The 19,361-nt window shown below is 37.3% G+C and overlaps 2 protein-coding genes across 6 annotated transcripts; both read right to left on the bottom strand.

Moving 5' to 3' along the window:
* Positions 1-18: 18 nt before the first annotated feature.
* Positions 19-7,287, bottom strand: LOC105053702 (peptidyl-prolyl cis-trans isomerase CYP20-1). 2 transcript variants are annotated; one of them, XM_010934958.4, is made up of 7 exons: positions 7,120-7,287; positions 6,449-6,527; positions 5,924-5,971; positions 5,728-5,751; positions 636-818; positions 450-525; positions 19-372 (listed from the first exon to the last, which is right to left on the bottom strand). In XM_010934958.4, exons 1-7 carry the CDS (start codon positions 7,204-7,206, stop codon positions 234-236), a joined length of 636 nt encoding a protein of 211 aa, XP_010933260.1. In that variant the 5' UTR covers positions 7,207-7,287; the 3' UTR covers positions 19-233. The 2 variants fall into 2 exon arrangements, with proteins under 2 accessions (XP_010933260.1, XP_010933259.1); XM_010934957.4 differs by having other exon boundaries at positions 7,108-7,266.
* Positions 7,288-8,841: 1,554 nt separating this feature from the next.
* LOC105053704 (uncharacterized) lies at positions 8,842-19,136 on the bottom strand. 4 transcript variants are annotated; one of them, XM_010934959.3, is made up of 7 exons: positions 18,899-19,136; positions 16,215-16,296; positions 14,885-15,015; positions 9,939-10,090; positions 9,587-9,734; positions 9,330-9,489; positions 8,842-9,225 (listed from the first exon to the last, which is right to left on the bottom strand). In XM_010934959.3, exons 2-7 carry the CDS (start codon positions 16,225-16,227, stop codon positions 9,131-9,133), a joined length of 699 nt encoding a protein of 232 aa, XP_010933261.1. In that variant the 5' UTR covers positions 16,228-16,296; positions 18,899-19,136; the 3' UTR covers positions 8,842-9,130. The 4 variants fall into 4 exon arrangements, with proteins under 4 accessions (XP_010933261.1, XP_010933265.1, XP_010933264.1 ...); XM_010934963.3 differs by having other exon boundaries at positions 8,842-9,222; XM_010934962.4 differs by having other exon boundaries at positions 16,215-16,308; positions 18,899-19,120.
* Positions 19,137-19,361: the final 225 nt, after the last annotated feature.

Below are 19,361 nucleotides of genomic sequence, written 5' to 3'. Positions count from 1 at the left end.
CAGCAGAAGAAAGAAAAATTCCAAAACCTGATTCATTTCAGCAAAGATGATGTCACCAATATAATATAACCAGTTGGAAATATCCAAAACGTATCACCATATCGTATCTTAAGATTTAAGATAATAAGGCGGCTAGCACCATGAAATAAGGGTCCTAGCATATCCAAGTAATTGCATTACAAATGTCATCACCCTTCTACCACCCACACGGCTTCTTAAGCAGTGAAATGTAATTATAATGGCAGTTCCCCACTATCCGCAATTACAACTTTGCTTTTGGGTGTTCCACTCTGTCGGCCTTCTGCTTCAATTTTGTACACCACATCCATTCCAGAAATCACCTTACCGAAAACAACGTGTCTACCATCCAACCTGCAGAGAGAGGAAACTTTAACACACGTTACCCAGAAAAATTATAATAAAACAAATGGGGTGCAACCAACTCTTACCAGCTTGTTGTTACGGTTGTGATAAAAAATTGAGATCCATTCGTATCAGGGCCAGCATTTGCCATTGACAGAAACCCTACACCAATAGGTGAGCATCAAGGCTATGTTCAACCATTCCTTGACAGAGCCAAAGGAAACAATCAGTTACTAAGTAAACCTATGAAGTGGTTGACCTTATATGCTTACCTGGTCCTGTGTGCTTGAGTTTGAAGTTTTCGTCAGCAAATTTTGTACCATAGATAGATTCCCCACCCCTTCCATCACCAAGTGTGAAGTCACCTCCCTGGATCATAAAGCTGGGTATAATTCTGTGGAATGTGCTCCCCTTGTAGTGAAGAGGTTTCCCACTTTTACCCGTACCTTTCTCACCTGTGAACAAAAGCACATCAAAAGTTTAGCGGATGAGTACTGTTATGAACTGAAAATATTTGGAGGCACATTACTTTGTCATCAAGTGGTCAAAAAATGATACTTTACCAATGACTAAACAAGTGGATATTCTATTTCAAAGCTTGGAAGTATATACCAGTGGAATTGTGCTATAATATCTCAGGAAGTGCAGATAATAACAGTTTAGACTCATTTGGAGACCCAGCATTTAGTCACCTGATCATAAAGTGTCTTGATCATGCTTTCATGCCAAAATGCATGGTTGAATAAAAGAATATGGCAGACATTTTGTATTATTGGTAATTTGCTGATGTATCCAAGGTTTAGCCATGTCAATATATGTTTATTTTAATTCAATCTCCCAGGGAAAAGGGTACCTGCTGAATCCACGTGTCCAACCAACCCTGTGCATCCCAATTCCAGCCATAAAGCCACCACTATCTATATTGAATATACTCTGCTAGTTCAGTTCCATCTTTACAGCAGAAAAAGTAAAGTTCCCCTGCACCGGGAGGCATGGAGTTTCTATTCATCATGTTACATGGACAATGGAAAAAATAAAAATAAACCCCCATACGATCACAGCCATCCATGCTTCTTCTCTCACATGAATCACACTTTGCAAGGACTAAATCATATAACCTCCCTCCTGTCAGCCATGGCTAGCAGGAGCATTTTAGTCACTCCTGAACTAGAGGTGGATACCCTGAACAAACAAATAAGAGTAATTGGCTGGTTAGAAAGGTTAGTTTATCCCCTATTTCTTGTCTCTCTTCTCTCCATCTTCTGTCATTAGGCATTAATTTTAATAAATACTAGCTCTCTTGATTAAGGGCAGGCCTTGGGACAACAGTAAATTAGCTCTATTATGACCTAGGTGCCATGGGTTTGTAACATAGAAACGACCTCTCTACATATAAGGGTAAGGCTGCGCACATTTGACCCTCCTTAGACCTCGCATTGGCTGAAGCATCCTGCACTGGGATGCCCTATATTAGCTCTCTTGATTCCATATAAATGAATTGTTTGGGCCTATTTTTTCTGCTTAGGTTGACAACTTGAGTGCTTAAGGCCATCTAGGTTTCCATCGAATACACCGCAATCCAGGCTAAAAATCTTAGATGGTTTCAAAATAGTGAATGTTTTAAGAGACTCTATGGTCTAGCCCCCAAATGCTACTTAGGTAGCCAGAGGTCAACGCAGCCCAAAAAATCATAAACTTAAAAACCAATAAATACAATATGAAATCTAGAAAAATGGTTATAATAATAAAAAATAGCATATCAAATAGAATGTAGCAAGTCCATAGGAAGCAATACCTTGGCAACATCCAATATTACTATGTCAATTAGAAAGAACATCCATACTCAAACATTACGATAGCCACCAGGACAGAAAAAGGGCAATGATATTTTAACATATTACTGGTCCTAACCTGAAGTTAACCATATAAATCTTTTTTCAGAAAAAAATCGGTAGCGATTTTGGTTCAGTGACTTCACAAACAAATTTTGCATATTGAAGAGAGAAATGAAGTTGAGATGATGCCTAAATCACCAGGACCTGCCTATGGAATTGTATTGGGCCCTAGATCAACTAAACCTTAAAATGTTCCTAACATCACCCAAGGTAACCATCTTTTAGCTAATTAGTTGTCCTAACCTAAAGTTAATTGTATGAGCACCTTTCTTTTCTCTAATACTGTAAAATATTTAGATTTGGTCATATCCGACACTTGATTCTGCATATAGAAGTGACACTCATTGATTACCAAATTGTCTTTGTGGGTTCTTTTGAAAAACTGTACAGTTACACAGGTGAAATTGAGACCCATCCAAAGCACAAAAAAGAATTTGGATAGAATAAATTCCTGTCAATCTAATACATATGAGGCTACATAGGCACATATTCACTAACATAAGGGCAATCATCTCAGTTCCTTCACCACCAATTCTAGTGATGAAACCAAGATGTTGCTGGACAGGACTCCACAAATGTTCCAGAATTTCTGAAAAGAATAAGTCTTCCACAGCAATTTATCATGTTTTACGTTCATCCATGGACTTTGCTCATTTAGATAACTAGTGTCTCTTGCCCATGATTTAAGGTGCAGTGTGTCAAATGTCAATGCAGGATGGTGTTCACAGTTAAAGAGGCACCTCAAGTTTCATAAGGAGATGTACGCAAGGCAAGGATATTCTCCAGATCTGACTTTAAACCTCGTTATCTATTGGAATCTTATTGATGGATCAACATCTAAGAAGTCAGGTTGAATTTGGTTTCAATAGGTGGTTAGCATCCTACGGCTAGTTACATGGTCTACATGTTCTCCGGTATACAGCATTTATCACAACAGTCCAACATAATGTATTATGGTCAAAGAACTCAATAGCAAAAAGAAGACAACTTTAGATGGAAGTTGTTGAATCTCAGGGGTCATTTGGCTGCCCGCAACAAGATATGCATTGTAAAAAAATTAACATGTAACAGGAAATGCTGCAATTACAGTAACATCTGACTAAAATTACATTGTTTGGATGGATGCAATTTCAATTACTGCAATTGCAACCATCTTGTTTGGAAACATGCAATTAAAAGATTGTAAATTCAAATGAAATGCTATTTTATTTTATTTCTAATCTTTTATGAAAGCGATGATTTTTATTTGCAGAGAAAGAGAAAAGACATGATCACAATAGCTCCAATATTTCTGAATAATATGCCACTTTCAAAACTATCGGGCCTTAAAAATAATTATTATTTAAATTCCTGCTATCTATTAGTTAAATAATATAACAAAAATAGTTGGTCCTCTTATGGAAGTGTTATTTATCTTTTTTCAGTAAAGTTATTAATCTTTTCTACACAGGGATGCCCATTCCTAAATAGGTGTTTCATGGGTGAGGTCCTGGGTTGTTACCACAGTATGGCAATTGTTTTAATTAATCAGTTGCTCTTTTTCTTGGAGGCTCGATGTTATGCTAAGACCTTGACCTCTCAAAAGGAGGGAAAGAGGGAAGATGGGGATAAGAGGCAGGTTAGTAGAACCAAAGCAAAGAAAAGGTGACAGAGGGCCCTTTTTTCTCCACAAGGTGGCGGTTGCGAAGCACTTTGGCTGGTCACATCCACAAGGGAGATTGGGAAGGGGGAGAGAGTTCCCCTCTCTACAAGGCGGAGGCCACCAAACACTATGACTAGCCATAGCTGCAAGGGAGGCTGGTTGTTGGGTTGGGGTCGGGTGGGGTGGGGGGGGGCGCGGGGGCGCCTTTTCCTTTACAAGGAAGTGCCTGCTAGGCATCTATGGCCAACTGCAACCACAAAAGAGACTGACAAGGAGGGAAAAAGGGAAGGGAGGAAGAGGGGGAAGGGGGGGAGGCAAGATGGCATGGAGAGGGGTGAGAGGAAAAGAGGAGATAGAGGGAGAAAGAGAAAGGAAGAGAAAAGAAGAGGAGCTTGCAACCTTATCAAACCGTAGGAAGGGAAGATACAGAAATGAAAGAAATGAGAGAGAAAGAGGAAAGAAAATGATCTCATCCACTCTTCAAAGAGGTCATCATTAGATCACCTTGGCCTGACATTGTCACTTGCTACTAGTATCGTCATGAAATGCCCCTTAATGAAGATGGCATTTGGACCATATAGGACAGAAGGGTAGCCTTCAGGGGCTTAATTTTTTTTATTATGTTAAGAGAATAAAATGCCCTCTATTTTAAACCAGAACATCTAAAAGTGAGTGTATTTTTTGTCTTTTGGTCAAGAATAATGAACTGGTCGATTCACTGATTTTTCCCAAAACCTAGCCAGGGCAGGAATTTTTACTTGGGTTTTCCACATCCCTGGTTTTTCAAGAAAACCTGAGGGGGTTAATTCATCAAGTTTCCAGTCGAACTACCTTTAATAACTCTACAAATTTTTATCCATAACTAGTTGATGAAGTGTCAGTAGAAATTCTATTACATAATATTCACTTGACAAAAAAACTGTATCTTGATTACAAGTTGTGGTAGACTGAAAAGTTATTTCATTCCTACTTAATTTCCGGGACTAAACCTAATAAAAAAAAGGTTATTGCTGCTAGCAAGTATCTTTACCCCCTTTTAGAACTAAGAAAAAAGGTTCCATACTACTATTACTATGGCAGCAACTTGACAGTCATCTCAATTTGGGTTTATACCACGGCAAGATTATCTATATGAATCTACGTTGAAAAGAGAATAAATTTACTCCTAAAATTGGGGCCCAAGTTGAAATTTGTTAATGGTAAAAGCCCTGCAAACCCTCAGATCTTAATCCTATGTCAATACCACCATATAGATGAATCAGAAGGATCCCAACTTTTTTGACCAATCAAGAAGCACCTAAATTTACAATATTTTCAAGCAAAATCCTAATTAAAACTAATATGAAACACATATATCACTTCACCAACCATTAAGGATGGGTCTCAACATCATTTGCTTGATCTGATGAAACTCATGCATCATCATGTAGAAAATGGTCAAACGTATAAAGGTCTTAAGGTAGCAGTTCCAAGTAATTAATTTCTGGAAACAAGTAATCAAAATTCATTCATCCCACAAAATCATGAGTAAAATAATTTTCCATTACCCATTACATACAAATGATACTAAATTGATGAACTGAAAGAACTTTTTCTGATCCTTTCACCAATACTTCTTTCTGAAACATGCTGGCTACAATTTTCCATATTTCAATCAAAATCTTGGATGACATAAGCTTAAAATTCTTTGGGTAACAGATGCAAGGCAGGGGATGAAAAGAAAAATCATCATGACTAACAGAGCATCAGCATATGGAACTACATAGAATTCAATCTAGCAGTAAGCATACCTGAAACAAGTTGATCACAAGAATAACATAAGCATACCTGTGCAAAGGGCTCGAAAATTTTCTGTAGGAACAGCAAAAATAAAATTAAAAAAAAAAGGTTAGATGGAGACCACTTAATTTCAAGAGCAGAATTATTGATGATATGGCAAAAGTGCAATGGTAGAAACCACAACCAAAGGTAGACAAGTGGAACAAATATTCCAAACACTATGAATAAATTAACGTGTATATACCTGCTGTCTTAGGCACAGTCTTCCCAAATAGGCCCATCACAATTCGACCTGTTTGCAACCATATGCTCACTCAAATTAGTACAATCAGCACAAATTCCCACTTTCGACAGCCAAAATCTTTAAATTGACATATCAATGAAACAGAAGTTAAGCAAATACACTCCTTTGCAATTGCTATTGAAAGGATTTTATAAATAAATACCCTAGATTCATTTACAAAACATCAGATGTGGAAGCTGGGAGTATGATTTCCTATTAGACCACTAACTATGTCATGCACATTCATGCATCAAAGGAAAATATAATTACAAAGCTAAATAAACATAATGATTCAATCACACAATCAAACCATCTAATATGCATTCCAACACAAATTTCCTTATAGAACAACTTGGGAAAAAAGTCACAACATACCATATACTCAAATGTGTCCTAAAAGAAAGGAAGGCAGAAGGAAACAAAAGTTCTGTTCTAATAATGAAAATACTGGTAGATTTCTGGAGGAATGAATGATAACAAGCATACCTGCAGGTTTCCCTTCGATCTCGACGTCAAAGTAAACCTTGTGCGTTACTTCCTTCAGATCCTCCTTGGATGCTTTGGCCTAAGACAGATATCCAGCACCTTTAAGCTTTCATAATGATGCTAAATACATTTTGCCCCATCGTAAAAAAACTCAATTTATCTTCTACCATACATACGTGCATTGGAATTTTAACCATCTATAAATACATTAGATATTAAAAAGAATAATGATATGCAACTAAAAAAAAAGTAGCCTATTTTTTCAAATACTGACGGATATTGGAATAACTGAGAGCAAGAGGAGATATTCAACCGTTGACAAACCATTTCACAAGCAATGATTACTGGATCATGGATCTGAGATGCAGCATGGAATATGCAAGGCTGATCGATCGATCTCAAAAAGGAACTCAGTGATCGAGATCGATTAAAATAAACAATTGGATCATCTGAGGTAAAAGGCAGAGATTGATGCATGCACATACAAATGGGAAAAGACAGAGAATTCATGGAAAAGGAAGAAGGCAATGCAACCGAAATTAATAAAAGAAAAATCTTGAAGAGAATTCATGAATCTGACTCGATCATCAGTGCAGCAGGACAACTAAATCACAACAAATAGACTGAGAAGTGATGGATGTGTCTGTTGTTGTATGTACATAGATAAGAACCTGGATCAGTCCGAGGGTGCTCACGAAGAGCACCAGCCATAGCAGCAGCGAAGTCGTCGAGACCATCCGTTTCGCAGCCGCCATCATTTCCCTTTGTGTGCTGCGCTGCCCCTCTTCTCCTTCGCCTGCGATTCGATCGAATAGTCCACAGCGACGAAAGCTTATTTTAGCCCTAGCTTTAGAAACGTGCTATGCACGTGACCTGAATGATTTTTAAGTGCCTTAAAACCTAGGGGATGTCGTGGAGGGAGGACCTTTGCCATGGAAAAACTAATTTTGATTTTGAAAATTGAGATCAAGCAATAGCTTGTTCATTAGTTGATAGAGCCTAATTTTAATCCAAGCCAAGTGGTTTCATAACATTTTATCTAGTTGAAATTAATTTGAGCTTGTATCAAACTTGAATTTATTTTTGTTCAGGCTTACTTCAATAGATGATTATATGCCAATTGCTGAATTAGATTAAGTTTTGCCTGATATAACTCTTATAGATTCATGCTTTTTTGAATGGAATAATGGAGACCTTACATCTATGATTTGAGTCATTGGATGAGATTTAGAGAACTCTTTAAATTATTTGTACATCCAAAATCATGTGATTTGAAGAGATTTGAGCTATGCATAGAATAATAAAAGATTGGATAGTCCAAGTCAAATAATTTTGGTGGACATCGTATCCAATAACTTAGATTATCAATCTAGGACTCCGATCATCCAATTTAAAAAAAAAAAAAAAAAAGATGCAACTCTAAGAGAGTTACACCATATCCTAACCCATATTATAATATATTTTATCAATTTCACATTCACATCATATTGAATCAAGTCTACTCGAGCCAAGTTATTTTAGAATCAAGCTTCATTCAAGCATGGCTCGAGCCAAGCTCCAGTTGCTCAGATCAATTGCCAACTCTAATTAATCATAAAGTTAGAATGAGGACTCATTATATGAGGTAATTTGCCTAGATGGATTATCATTGTACATTAAATCTTTGCTTATTAAACTTTTCCCCAACTGGCTGACTTTGATGGCTATTTTATGTATAATATCTTGCTGATATATAAGCGTGTACATGAATTGATACTAGAAGGAAATAATCAAATCTTTTTCTATCGCTTAAGACATCTCCAATGTGAAGTTTGTTTCACAAGTCCACCACATAAATATCTTAATTTTCTCCAACCCAATAGTGCACCATAAGGCTAATGCAAGTGGATAAATTACTCCATGTTTTAAGAACTAGCGAAAGATTTGATGCAAAAGAGTTTGTTGGAGGACCATCTACGACTGGGACTTGTCAAATAATACCATTGGTTCTCCTTTTTTTTTTTTTTTTTCCTTTCTTCCTCAAAAAATTATGCCAATGTACGCATATTGATTTCGAGACAACATAACCTTGTCAAATGATGCAAAACCGAGCAAACACTATAAATTGTATCTCATGGGAGCATAAAACTATGACCGCTATCATCAATACCTTTATAACAGGATAAAGGCATTGCAAAGCCTTGATTTGAACCCATAGCATTCCACTTCAGTGATCCATATTCAAAACCTAAGCTTATTTTTCCTCAAATTTATTAATAGTAAAAAATGATCAACATTCAGAATTAATTACTCAATCCCAACATCCAAAGGTGACTGGATCGGCAAGCCTTCAGCATATTAGATTTGTGAACCGAGGGTTTAAAATAAGCTTATAATTTGAAACTGTGCTCATATAAGATCCAGCTGCCTTTTGTATACCTTGAATAAGAATACCAATTTGTTGATTACAACACATTGAACCACCTTATCGAGAAGAAGCAAAGAGCAGTAAAATAAACGCAAAATCTCACACACAATGAGCCCCAAGAGTCATCAAGTCCTAACATCCTCTTCTTATTCCATAGACATGAAATCAAGACTCCCACGAAGCACTACTGTCAAGATTGACCATGCTCATTTTACACCGCAGACTCTTACACTCAGGATGAAAAAAAAAGTAGGGTGAAAAATTCTGTGTGGTATTCACATGAAGTCGTAATCATCAAAATCATCATAAGCACCTCCAACCAAGTCATCGTCTGGCCTATCAACATGAAGCTGCTTTTTCTTGGCCCCTGCTGAATTCAGACACAAGCATCAGATTTGCAACCAGTGTGAAGTGATTCAGATGGCACAAAGACCATGTTCTTCAATAAAAGTCTTTCCATGTACATATCCTTACCTTGCTTCTTCTTGCCAGCATTGGCTTCCTTCTCAGCCTTGAGTTTTTCATTGGCAATTGCTGTAACCGAAGAAGCTATTTCCTTGGCATCTGCTGCTTTCAATGAAGTCATGGAAATCCTCATAATAGCTTTAAGAAGGCCTATGTAATGAAAGCTTTTCTGATGAACAAAACAATTAGAATCACAGAAGCAAGTCAGCACCCAGAAATCAAAGGTCCTAACAGGATCTTAGTCAAACTTCATAATATCTGCAAACCTCATGAGGACGAATTTTTTGGGAAATAAGCTCTGCATACTCCATGAAATCACTCTCTGACTTCGGAATAAAATTATCCAGAGATTTTTCATCACCTCTCTTGCCAAATAATTCCTTTGTTGCCTTGTAATCAGCTTCTTCTACAAGTCTGCCAAAAGTAATGGGTCTATGTCAACCAAAGCACTGGGATCATTCAACTACGAAGAAATCAGGAGTTTGCATGAAAGTGACCAATCTAAAAGATCTATTTGAGATTGGCTTTAACAGACGCCACTTGACAACAGCTCTTCTCCGGAGACAAGCCCCTCTAAATTGTTCTCATAAACAATGTAAATAAATCCAAATTTTTCACCTTTGTTGGCGAAGTTTCTCAGCAACAGGATCAGCAAGAACTTCATCAGGTACCTCAGTCTTTTTCTCTTCCAGTACTTTGCCTTTCTTTCCGGCACCTTTGCTACCAGGTTTTGGTTCAGTCTTCTCTAGTGGAGGTTCTGGTTTGGGTGCCTGCATCAACAAATCCACATGTCATCTATAATTTAACAATACCTACGAAACTCAGCAGTCCTACATGTTACTCCAATCAAAATTTAATGCTCTCTCGTGTCAAAAGTGCCAATTCATTTGGACCCTATTACATGCACAAGGAAATGTAATATATTTACTAGCAACTTGGCATAGAATAGTTTACATAAAAAGATCTTCTTGTAGAGGCATGAAAATCCTCATGCCACAAACATCCCTGAAAACCTGGGAAGATAGAGCTATTGATATCCTGCAGTTATGGAATAAGGGTGTGGTTGCATGCAGGAAGAGAAACAAGAAAACAAAATACCATGAGGAAAAAATATTTGCACCGGACATACTGTTCAGCTGTGCTAACGATAGCCCTACCAAGCTAAGACATTGCATTTTCAAGCAGTTAAAAATCAAGAAATTCAAGATTACATGTAATGATACACCTCGCAGTTATGTTTCGCCATTGTCATAATATTTCACAAAAGAAAAAAGAAAAAAAAAATCATGGCCCTACCAACTTCAGAAAAAAATCATTGCATAGTACTTCATTAAAAAAAAAAAAAAGAAAAAAGGAAAAGAAAATGGCCTTTCCAACTTCAAATGAATCATTTACCAATACCAGAAATATCCAAGAACCAAAAGTAGTCCCTGAAAAACCTAAACCCGAAAGTAGAGGGCCTTCTACCTTAAACTCACTCACCATCTCCATATACGGGATTTATATGTACTGATGAAAATCTGTTCCAGCATTCTATCACAACCAGATCAATTTCCTTTCAAGTTTTAGCAAATACATGGTTATTGTATCTAAAGACAGTCTGTTCAAAAATGTCCTATTGGAAAGCTCCAAGCCTTATTCAAGTTTTACCAATATTTTTTGAAAACAAAAGCACTCAATAATCATCTGTTTTTAAACAACCAAGGGGAACTTCCTGCCATGCATCAGTGCATAATTTTCAAGTCCCAGCAATCCAGTAAGCAGCTAGAGCCCATCTACACCACAGATATAGAAACAAAATCAATCACTGACTTTAATAAATCAATGAATATCGCACATCAGTGAAAAGTGTAGTGCACTTGACTAACTATTTGTCAAATAGCTCTACACAGGCCAGTGGATAAAATTAACAACTTGCCCCTCAAAGACTGAGCAATGGCTAGGCATCCAGCACATCAGGAGCTCTTATTATAATACAGAAAGAAGAGAATGCTCCTAATTTGAAGATCAATCTGGAAGAAAAGATGAAGATGTGAGGCTTTGCATAACATGGCACAAGCATGCTAGAGGGTGCAAGTGCATATAGGCTGTAATATGCCCTTGTATGAACTAGAATTTAGTGCTGCTGAATGACATCACAAGAAACCATATCCAAAAGCTTGTATAATGGATGTAAGAACCATCAGCAAGTGAATACAGCTTCATTAACCCTCTTATCATCATCCAAACCCTTCCCATCCGAATGAGCTTGGCTATGGAGAACATCTCTAATTAAAAATACTCAATTTAATGATTGAGCAAATCTGTGCAATAACTGCAACCTAAAGACGACCATCAAAAAATGGTATCAAATTTGTGGCTGGAGGGAATTCTAAGCATGAGTCGAGCCTTCCATGAACCCAAGAGACAAGTTGATACACAAAGAGACCTTTTTCCTCAGTTAATAGTGTACAATGATACCAAGAAGCAACCTTTTGAAGTTCCCCTACTCTTGAAAATAGTCCATACAAAAACAGAAGATGCTGAGATTTGAAATATGGAATTACTACAATTGTAAGCCAGAGAGACAACTTGAAACACATTCAACTACTAAGGGGCTATTTGCTACTACAATGTTTTATGTACTAGAGGTATGCAAAAACCTACTTTGAAATGGGTTTTACATGTTTTCATAAAATAAAACATGTTCCAGTTTACACGGTTCATTGTAGAACACAAGGTTGTTAAGGGCGCCAAGCGCCCTCAAGGCACTAGGCACTGGAAAAGCGAGCGCCTGATTGAAGTCAAGCATCATTTTTTTAGAAAAAAAAGGAAATATAGGAAATAAATATAGTCTATTCTAAAACTAAAAGTCTTCATTACAGCCTATTGTTCCAATAATCTAATCTCAAATTAAAAGTCTTCATCAGATTTTTTGTCTAAACACCACACCCAAAAGACAAACTTTTCTGAGTTTTCTGTTTTCTCCATTACTTACACAGGGCAGCCTATTATTCTATTCTAAAAGCCTAAAACTAAAAGTCTTTGTTAGATTCTATGCCTAAGTTGTCATAATGATCATCTCCTCCATCATCAAATAGGTCATTCTCTATGTTCTCAATCTCTTCTTCTCATTGTAAAACCAGTGCACTGCAGACCTGCTTTGTGAACTGTTTTATTGAAGACAAATACAAACATGCGCTGTTTTATTGAATAAAAAATGCAGACGAACAGAGAAGGAGAAGGAGAGGAGATTAAGAGAAGGAGAAGAGAAAATAAATTGTGAAAAGAGGATGAAAAAAAAAAAACAAAATTCATACCTTTTTTTTTTTCCTTGGGCACTGTCAACTTCAATGGAGGGAAGGGAACTGTTCCAGCCATCCAAAGTCTAGGGAAGTTGAAGGGGTACAGCTGTATAGGGTGCATGTAGTTATGACTCTTTAATCTCTTTTTTAAAACCATTTGTCTCTTAATTTCTTTTAATAAATTACTTAAGTACCCTTCTTTTTTGTACTTTTAAATAATTTATCTATTACTCATAGCTGTAATTTCAAATTGAAGTGAATTATAAATTGGAAGTTGAACAGTCAGGAGAATAAAAGCAGTTTTAATTGGGCGCTCCAGGCAAGCGCCTTGCACCTCGCTCCAGGCCGGCGCCTAGGCGGCAAAAGTGCTCGCCTGGCTGAAGATGCCTCGCCTGGAGGAGGCTGAGGCGCTTTCAGCCAAGGACACCTCGCCCACGCTCCTCCTGAGGCGCTTTCAGCCAAGGACACCTCGCCTGAGCGCCTAGGCGCGCCCAAGCGCCTTAATAATGTTGGTAGAACACAACATGCTCTCACAGAACTTGGGCCCATGTTATCCCCATGTTTATCAAAATAATCCCACACAAACTGCCAGCCTGGTTTTCCTTATACACAAACCACTGGGGTCAGCATGCTTTTCCTTATGCTCCAACCACACAATTACCTCAGGAGCAACATTGCAAGATTGCTAAGAAGACCCCAGCCAATTCACTCTGCTACTTCAGATACTTTAAATTGAAGGATTAAGATTGTCTGTGAGAGTACAAGCACTCCAGTTTAGTGTGAGTAACTTCATAAAAATCCCTAGGAGATAAGAAATAGAGCATTAACCTCTCTGATAGCAAGCAAGAAAACCATTTTCAGAGAACATGCCACAAGCCATTTAGAACATACAACACAAAACAAGGTTCTCAAAATACTAGAGAGCACAGAACCACCATAATAGCTGTCTATCACAAGGAACATCTTAATCCTCCTTTGCAGCACTTTGATAAACCTATGTTCCCCCATGATTGACATGGTCTACTTAGACCAAGGCAATTGCCTAAAACCTATGTTCTCTCATGATTGACACGGTTTACTTAGACCAAGGTGATTGCCTGAAACTTATGTTCTCCCACGGTAGACATGGTTGATGTAGACTATGTTCTCCCACGATTGACATGGTTTACTTGGACCAAGGTAATTGCCTACAACCTATGTTCTCCCATCATCGACATGGTTTACTTAGACCAAGGTGATTGCCTGAAACCTATGTTCTCCCATGCTTGACATGGTTTACTTGGACCACGGTAATTGCATTGCCAAGGCCACTGTAATTTAATTATAATCCACATCAATCCTGCTTATGACAACCCAAGTTAATGAACCAGCTCCCAAACACATAATTTCACATTAATCTGATTAAGTCGTAACATTCTCATATTCATGGCCACCAAAATAACCAAAATAGCCTGCATATCTTGCTGCATTTCCACGCACCCCATGACAATGCTTCACTATAGGACAAATAAGTTGAATTGTTAATCTATTTTCTAACTGCAATGAATATCTGGAAAATCCCGATTATTCTGAACTTTATATTTTTTTGGAATAGGATACTTACAAAATCTGGATGAGTACAATTAAACATCGCTAATTAAAATTCCAAAACTATTATTTTCTATGCACCAAACTGGACAAACTTACAAGTTGCACATCATCCAACCTATGTTCTCTACTGCACCATTTGTGAAACATACAAAGCTTACCTTTGAAAGGGAAAAAGAACAAGCTTACAAGCTTATAAGCAGGCATAGAAATTGATGATCAATAATTGTCTAGATAAGTGCAAAGAATCAGAGTAAGAATAATATTTTCTCTTATTTTTGGTTCTTCTACTACCCCTTGGTTATATAATGTGATGTGGCATATTGCGAAAGGCGTATCTGGTAGCTGCTCACTTGATCAAAATAAATAAATCAATAGTTATTTGATCCCTGAGCACTTCTCCTAGAAAATCCCTATTAAGAGAAGAAAGAAAAAGTACAGATCAAACAATAATTCGCCACCGCTGCAAGCTGCCAATGCATGTTCTTTGCACTGCTATGCTGTGATCTAGGAGCAATACCATACGGTTTCAAAGAAGGGAAACCTAACTTAAGTCTGCCTCAGCTGATAGATCAGCCTAAGTTACACTTAGAATCAAGAAACATGAAAATTACATAACTGACCCATTACCTATAAAAGACAATATTAAAAAGTATATGGAATTATATTTTATAAAAAATAAATGAGCTTTACCGGTGTCGTATCTTCTTCATCTTCCCAGGATTCTTTAACATCTTCCTTTTCTTCTACATCTTCATCATCCCACTGACCCTTCGGCTGATTGGTTTTCAGACCAGGTGGTGCGGGTTCAAAATCTTCTTCTTCTGAAAAGACAAAAAGAAGAAAGAGTGAAGCATGAATACAATAGAAAACATGTAACAAAGGGGATAGATCACATCCTCGAACTGAAGGTGATCAACAATATTTCACTCGACAAAGTAATTATGCCCCCCCCTCCCCCCTCCCCCACTCCCGCCCCCCACGCAAAAAAAAAAAAAGAGAAAAAGGAGCATACTACCCTATCATCTTCCCATGAAAACAGAAGTTTACAGAGAAACAACAAGAAAAATACGGTTTGTCATAAAGCAAGTAGACCTATAAACTGGATTGTGATTTTAAAGGATAAATTATTGTATGAACTTTCTTTCTTCATCTAATTTCAGAAGGGTTGGTCTCCATCTGCAAGAGATTAAATGATAGGATAAATAATGCAGGTAGCTTTCCTACCCAACTCATCAAATTGCCTTTCAGTCCTTAGAGTGAACATTCCTCTTGCCTAAGGTCTGCTTATCCCAAAATTTGGCACCAACTAGAAAAGGAGGTTATAGTTATAGCAATGGAGATTAAAAGGCTATTAAAAACCACAGTAAACAAGAATTTGACAAATTCACACATTCACCTTTTAGTACGTCACATAATTTATTCCTTTACAAGTTTAGGCATAGCTTTTGGCATTTAACCTAAATTTTAGCATTCCACAAAAGAATTAAAATAATCAACACACAGGATAAATGCACCAAAAGACAATAATATCTCCCATGATAAAGAGCATATGTATGGTAATCAACTTTGTGGAATCTCATTCATTTAGAGGATGCACATATAATCTTGGTTTACAGCAACTAAACTTGTAGAAGATATTTGCATGTGAACTACTCTTGTGAACTATTTACATTTGCAATTATTTCAATTGATCTCATCGTACTAGCATTTGTTTTGATTTTCAAGCTTAAAAGAACCAACACTGACCTAGTACTCAAGAGAGCACAAAAATAAGCATGAATCCTTGGAATATAGCACAAGACAATATTTCTTGTGACAAATTCTAAAATGACACTCTATCACAATTGCACAACTAATCTAGTAGCAGATATCTACCAACTTCTAAATGAAAAGAAAGATTGCCTAAAAAAAAGAACAATAACTCAATAAGGCTAATAGATATTAACATTCACCACATTAATTCAAAATATAAGTTAAAATGACTTAAATTTATGAACAATTTATGAAAAAGAAAACTTACCCCAATCTGCCATCCTTCGCTTATAAAACTTAGCAGTTGCAAATATGCTTCAATTCACCAATGCAACAATTGGTCCAACTTTCTGCAAGACAAACTAAGGTCATCAAAATAAGACATCATTCACTAATGCAAGCAAGAATATAATAAATAAAAACATCTGCAGACATTAAAAGGGGAAATTTTCTTTTGGTAAGATTATTAATAACAAGCTCTGAAAGAAAATAATTTGATATATGAAAGACTTCAAGGCAACGCTAAGATGGCATTTCTCTTTTAACAATGAACTTGGATTAATAATAATGTTGCATTTGATGAATAAGTAGGTATAGCATATTAAGATCCATAAGTTTATAGCAAGTTGGTCAATAATAAGTGGTTGGAACTATATGACTCTTGTTACTTTAGGATATTTGTTAAATTAATTTTTGAGGATTGAAGAAATTTCATTATTACTATGAAATTATTATAATTTGATCAATAGCCTCACATACTTGCATGGTCCGTCTTGCAGGCATGTGACATCTATTATGTACTCAGTTCGGGGCATGACACCTGACCCAATGCTAAGAGGGTGTGTATGGTTCGGGTCGGGTCAATTTAAGGGTACTCTTGAAATTGAACTGACTTAAATCAGTTTCCCAAAACCAAAACCAAATTGATCTTATGCAAAAATTGGTTCAAAGTTCAAACTGACCAGAAAAATCAGTTTAGTTCAGTTCGATTTATCAAGTTGTGGGCTATTGGGCTTTTGTCAAATGTGCAACTAAATGGATGGGCTAAATGGGCTTATGTTCATTTTAGTTTGAATGGGCTAAGTTCTCTATTTTAGAGATGCTGCAAGCTTCTATGAGAATAGATGTTAAGTTGTCAACATGCGAGTTCATCAATCAGCCCATTTTAGTTTGAATGGCCTTGAAACCAGCCTCAACTGTATCTGAACAGGCTTTTTTTTGTCAAACTTCTTCCAGATTTAATACATTGAATAATGCCATATATAACATCACATAATACAGAATCGCAATTTTACATAAGTCTACATAAAAAGCCATGAAAACTGCAGTAATAGTTAACAGAAGCTTAAAGCTTGAATTGCTCACGAACAGCTCATTCGGTGATAGCCTTATCAGTCAGCAAAATAATATGTTTTCCATGCCAGCAGTCCTCTCACCCAGCTGTGTAAGCCACAAACACATCTTTTGTTATGGTTCTAATACTTAGTAAAGATCGACTACTGCTATCCTACCACTTTTTGGGGGTCAAGCACCACCCTCTCCATTATTCACTGTGCAACCACTCAATTTGAATAAATTTCCCACTATCTCCCTCAAATAGCATAACTGATCATAATGCCTGACAAGAAATTTTTCCAACTTCAGAGAAACAATAAAGCCTGCTTCATGTTCCGAGAAAATGGAAATGAAACAGGTTATATTAGAGAAAAGTGATGCTTCAACCAAATCATAGTAGTAACTGATTCTAGAAGTGGATCAAACAACTAAATCATGATGCAAACTCTTAAAATGTTGATGTTATGGAATCCTGCCACCTTGATGGCATCTCCCAGCCTATACCAATATTGACGTGTCATTGGATGCAAACCATGAAGGCTATTTATTGTTAGCAGTTTAGTACCCATGAAAGAACTTTAGACTGCTTTCATATAGGCAAATTGTATTAGCACCACAACCATCAGGTGATTGAAAAATAAGTAGCAAGTCTGGTAAATTTCTAATATTACAATACGTGAAAGGCATCCAACAATCATATTAACATAAAATATTAATATTAACATATTAAAACATAAGTAGCAAATCTATTATTGCAGTATGTGAAAGAAGTTACCCAATATATGAAATTACAGAGTGACTGATAGTTATTGGAGAAGGATGTACCGACCAATAAAAACATAAAACAAAATACTTGAAAAGGACTGAGACCCAGGTCAATACGTTCCCAAGGCTGATTAGCCAGTATACTCTCAAATAAAACATTCCACCTAAGAAATATTCTACCTAGAAAAGGACTGAAACTTTCAAGACGATGATGTTGCTTCCTCCGTGATACAAACTTTCAAGACGTGCAAACTTTCTACTAATTACATTTGAACTTTGATTTTGACACTGAAAACAACAAGCATGAATTGACGCATATCAAGCTTACAATAATCATGACCTGATGCGTATCAACTACAACAAGAAAGCAATCATCGCAAGCACGTCCACAAGGCTTCCACCAGTAATAAGATGGTTAATTCCAAACATCTTCAAAATCATATCCATAATCTCTCAGCACAAACTAGCCCCAAGAATCAGATAAAAGAAAACCGTAAAAGCTTACCAAGTACCACAGCAGATAATTTCTCCTCCACCGTAAATCGAATTCCTTCCATCTTATTACAGAATCCTAACAATCTAGGGTTTCACACACAGCTCTTCGAGATTTAACTCCCTCATCTCGAAACATAAAGAAGAAAATAGGACTACAGAGGGAGGGAAAAGAGGGAAAAAAAAGAAAGGAGGAAACCCAATCCGTTAACCCTTTTTCTTGACCCAACCCTAGATTTAGACCGATCAAATTGTCAAAAGAATCAGGATAGCACCCAAACAAGCATTAAAGAATTCAGAAAAGAAACTAGGGTTTCAAGCATTCTTGGAAGAAGCAGAGAAGAGGATAGAAGATCTTACCTGAGCGAGATGTTGGTGGTGGAGGGAGGCGAGGAAAAGCACCGGACGGGTGGAGTGGGACGAGAGAGGAAGCTCTGCTCAGGCGAGGAGAATCGATGAAACGCGATCTCGAGTAGCGGACGGCCGGCGTGGGAGGAGGGGAGAGAGCACGATCGGGGTTCGGGGCGGCTAGGGCTTAAGGGTAGAGAGAAGTGAACTGAATCGGAGAAACTTGGTGAACAATAAACCGGTTTAAATCGGTTCTTTAAAAACTTAAACTGAAACCGAACCTTTTCGGCCAATTTCTAAAAATTGTAAATCGAAGGCCTAAACACTAGGGCCCATTGGATATCGGGTCATCTTGGGTTGGTAGGCAACCTCCCGGTAGAATTGGGCCACTGCTTGCCCGCTCTTCTAGTGGGCCTTGCCTACCCGAGCTGGGCTGTTAGGCGTTTAAGCTGGCGCCTGCGTCAACCATGCAGCC

Source organism: Elaeis guineensis, chromosome 11, assembly GCF_000442705.2.
Source record: "Elaeis guineensis isolate ETL-2024a chromosome 11, EG11, whole genome shotgun sequence".
NCBI classification, from domain to species: domain Eukaryota; kingdom Viridiplantae; phylum Streptophyta; class Magnoliopsida; order Arecales; family Arecaceae; genus Elaeis; species Elaeis guineensis.
The sequence above is the reverse complement of the archived record's forward strand: the minus strand, read 5'-3'. Positions and strand labels throughout refer to the sequence as shown.

What these genes read in the sequence shown, in the direction of transcription:
- LOC105053702 (XM_010934957.4), bottom strand. Translation starts at nt 7,206, where the DNA reads ATGATGGCGGCTGCGAAACGGATGGTCTCGACGACTTCGCTGCTGCTA. An exon ending in GACTGTGCCTAAGACAGCAG is followed by an intron (nt 5,752 to 5,923) that starts GTATATACACGT and finishes CTGTTCCTACAG; the next exon opens with AAAATTTTCGAGCCCTTTGC. An exon ending in ACTCAAGCACACAGGACCAG is followed by an intron (nt 526 to 635) that starts GTAAGCATATAA and finishes CTATTGGTGTAG; the next exon opens with GGTTTCTGTCAATGGCAAAT.
- LOC105053704 (XM_010934959.3), bottom strand. An exon ending in AAAAAATTCGTCCTCATGAG is followed by an intron (nt 9,490 to 9,586) that starts GTTTGCAGATAT and finishes TTTGTTCATCAG; the next exon opens with AAAAGCTTTCATTACATAGG. An exon ending in TGCTGGCAAGAAGAAGCAAG is followed by an intron (nt 9,226 to 9,329) that starts GTAAGGATATGT and finishes GTCTGAATTCAG; the next exon opens with CAGGGGCCAAGAAAAAGCAG.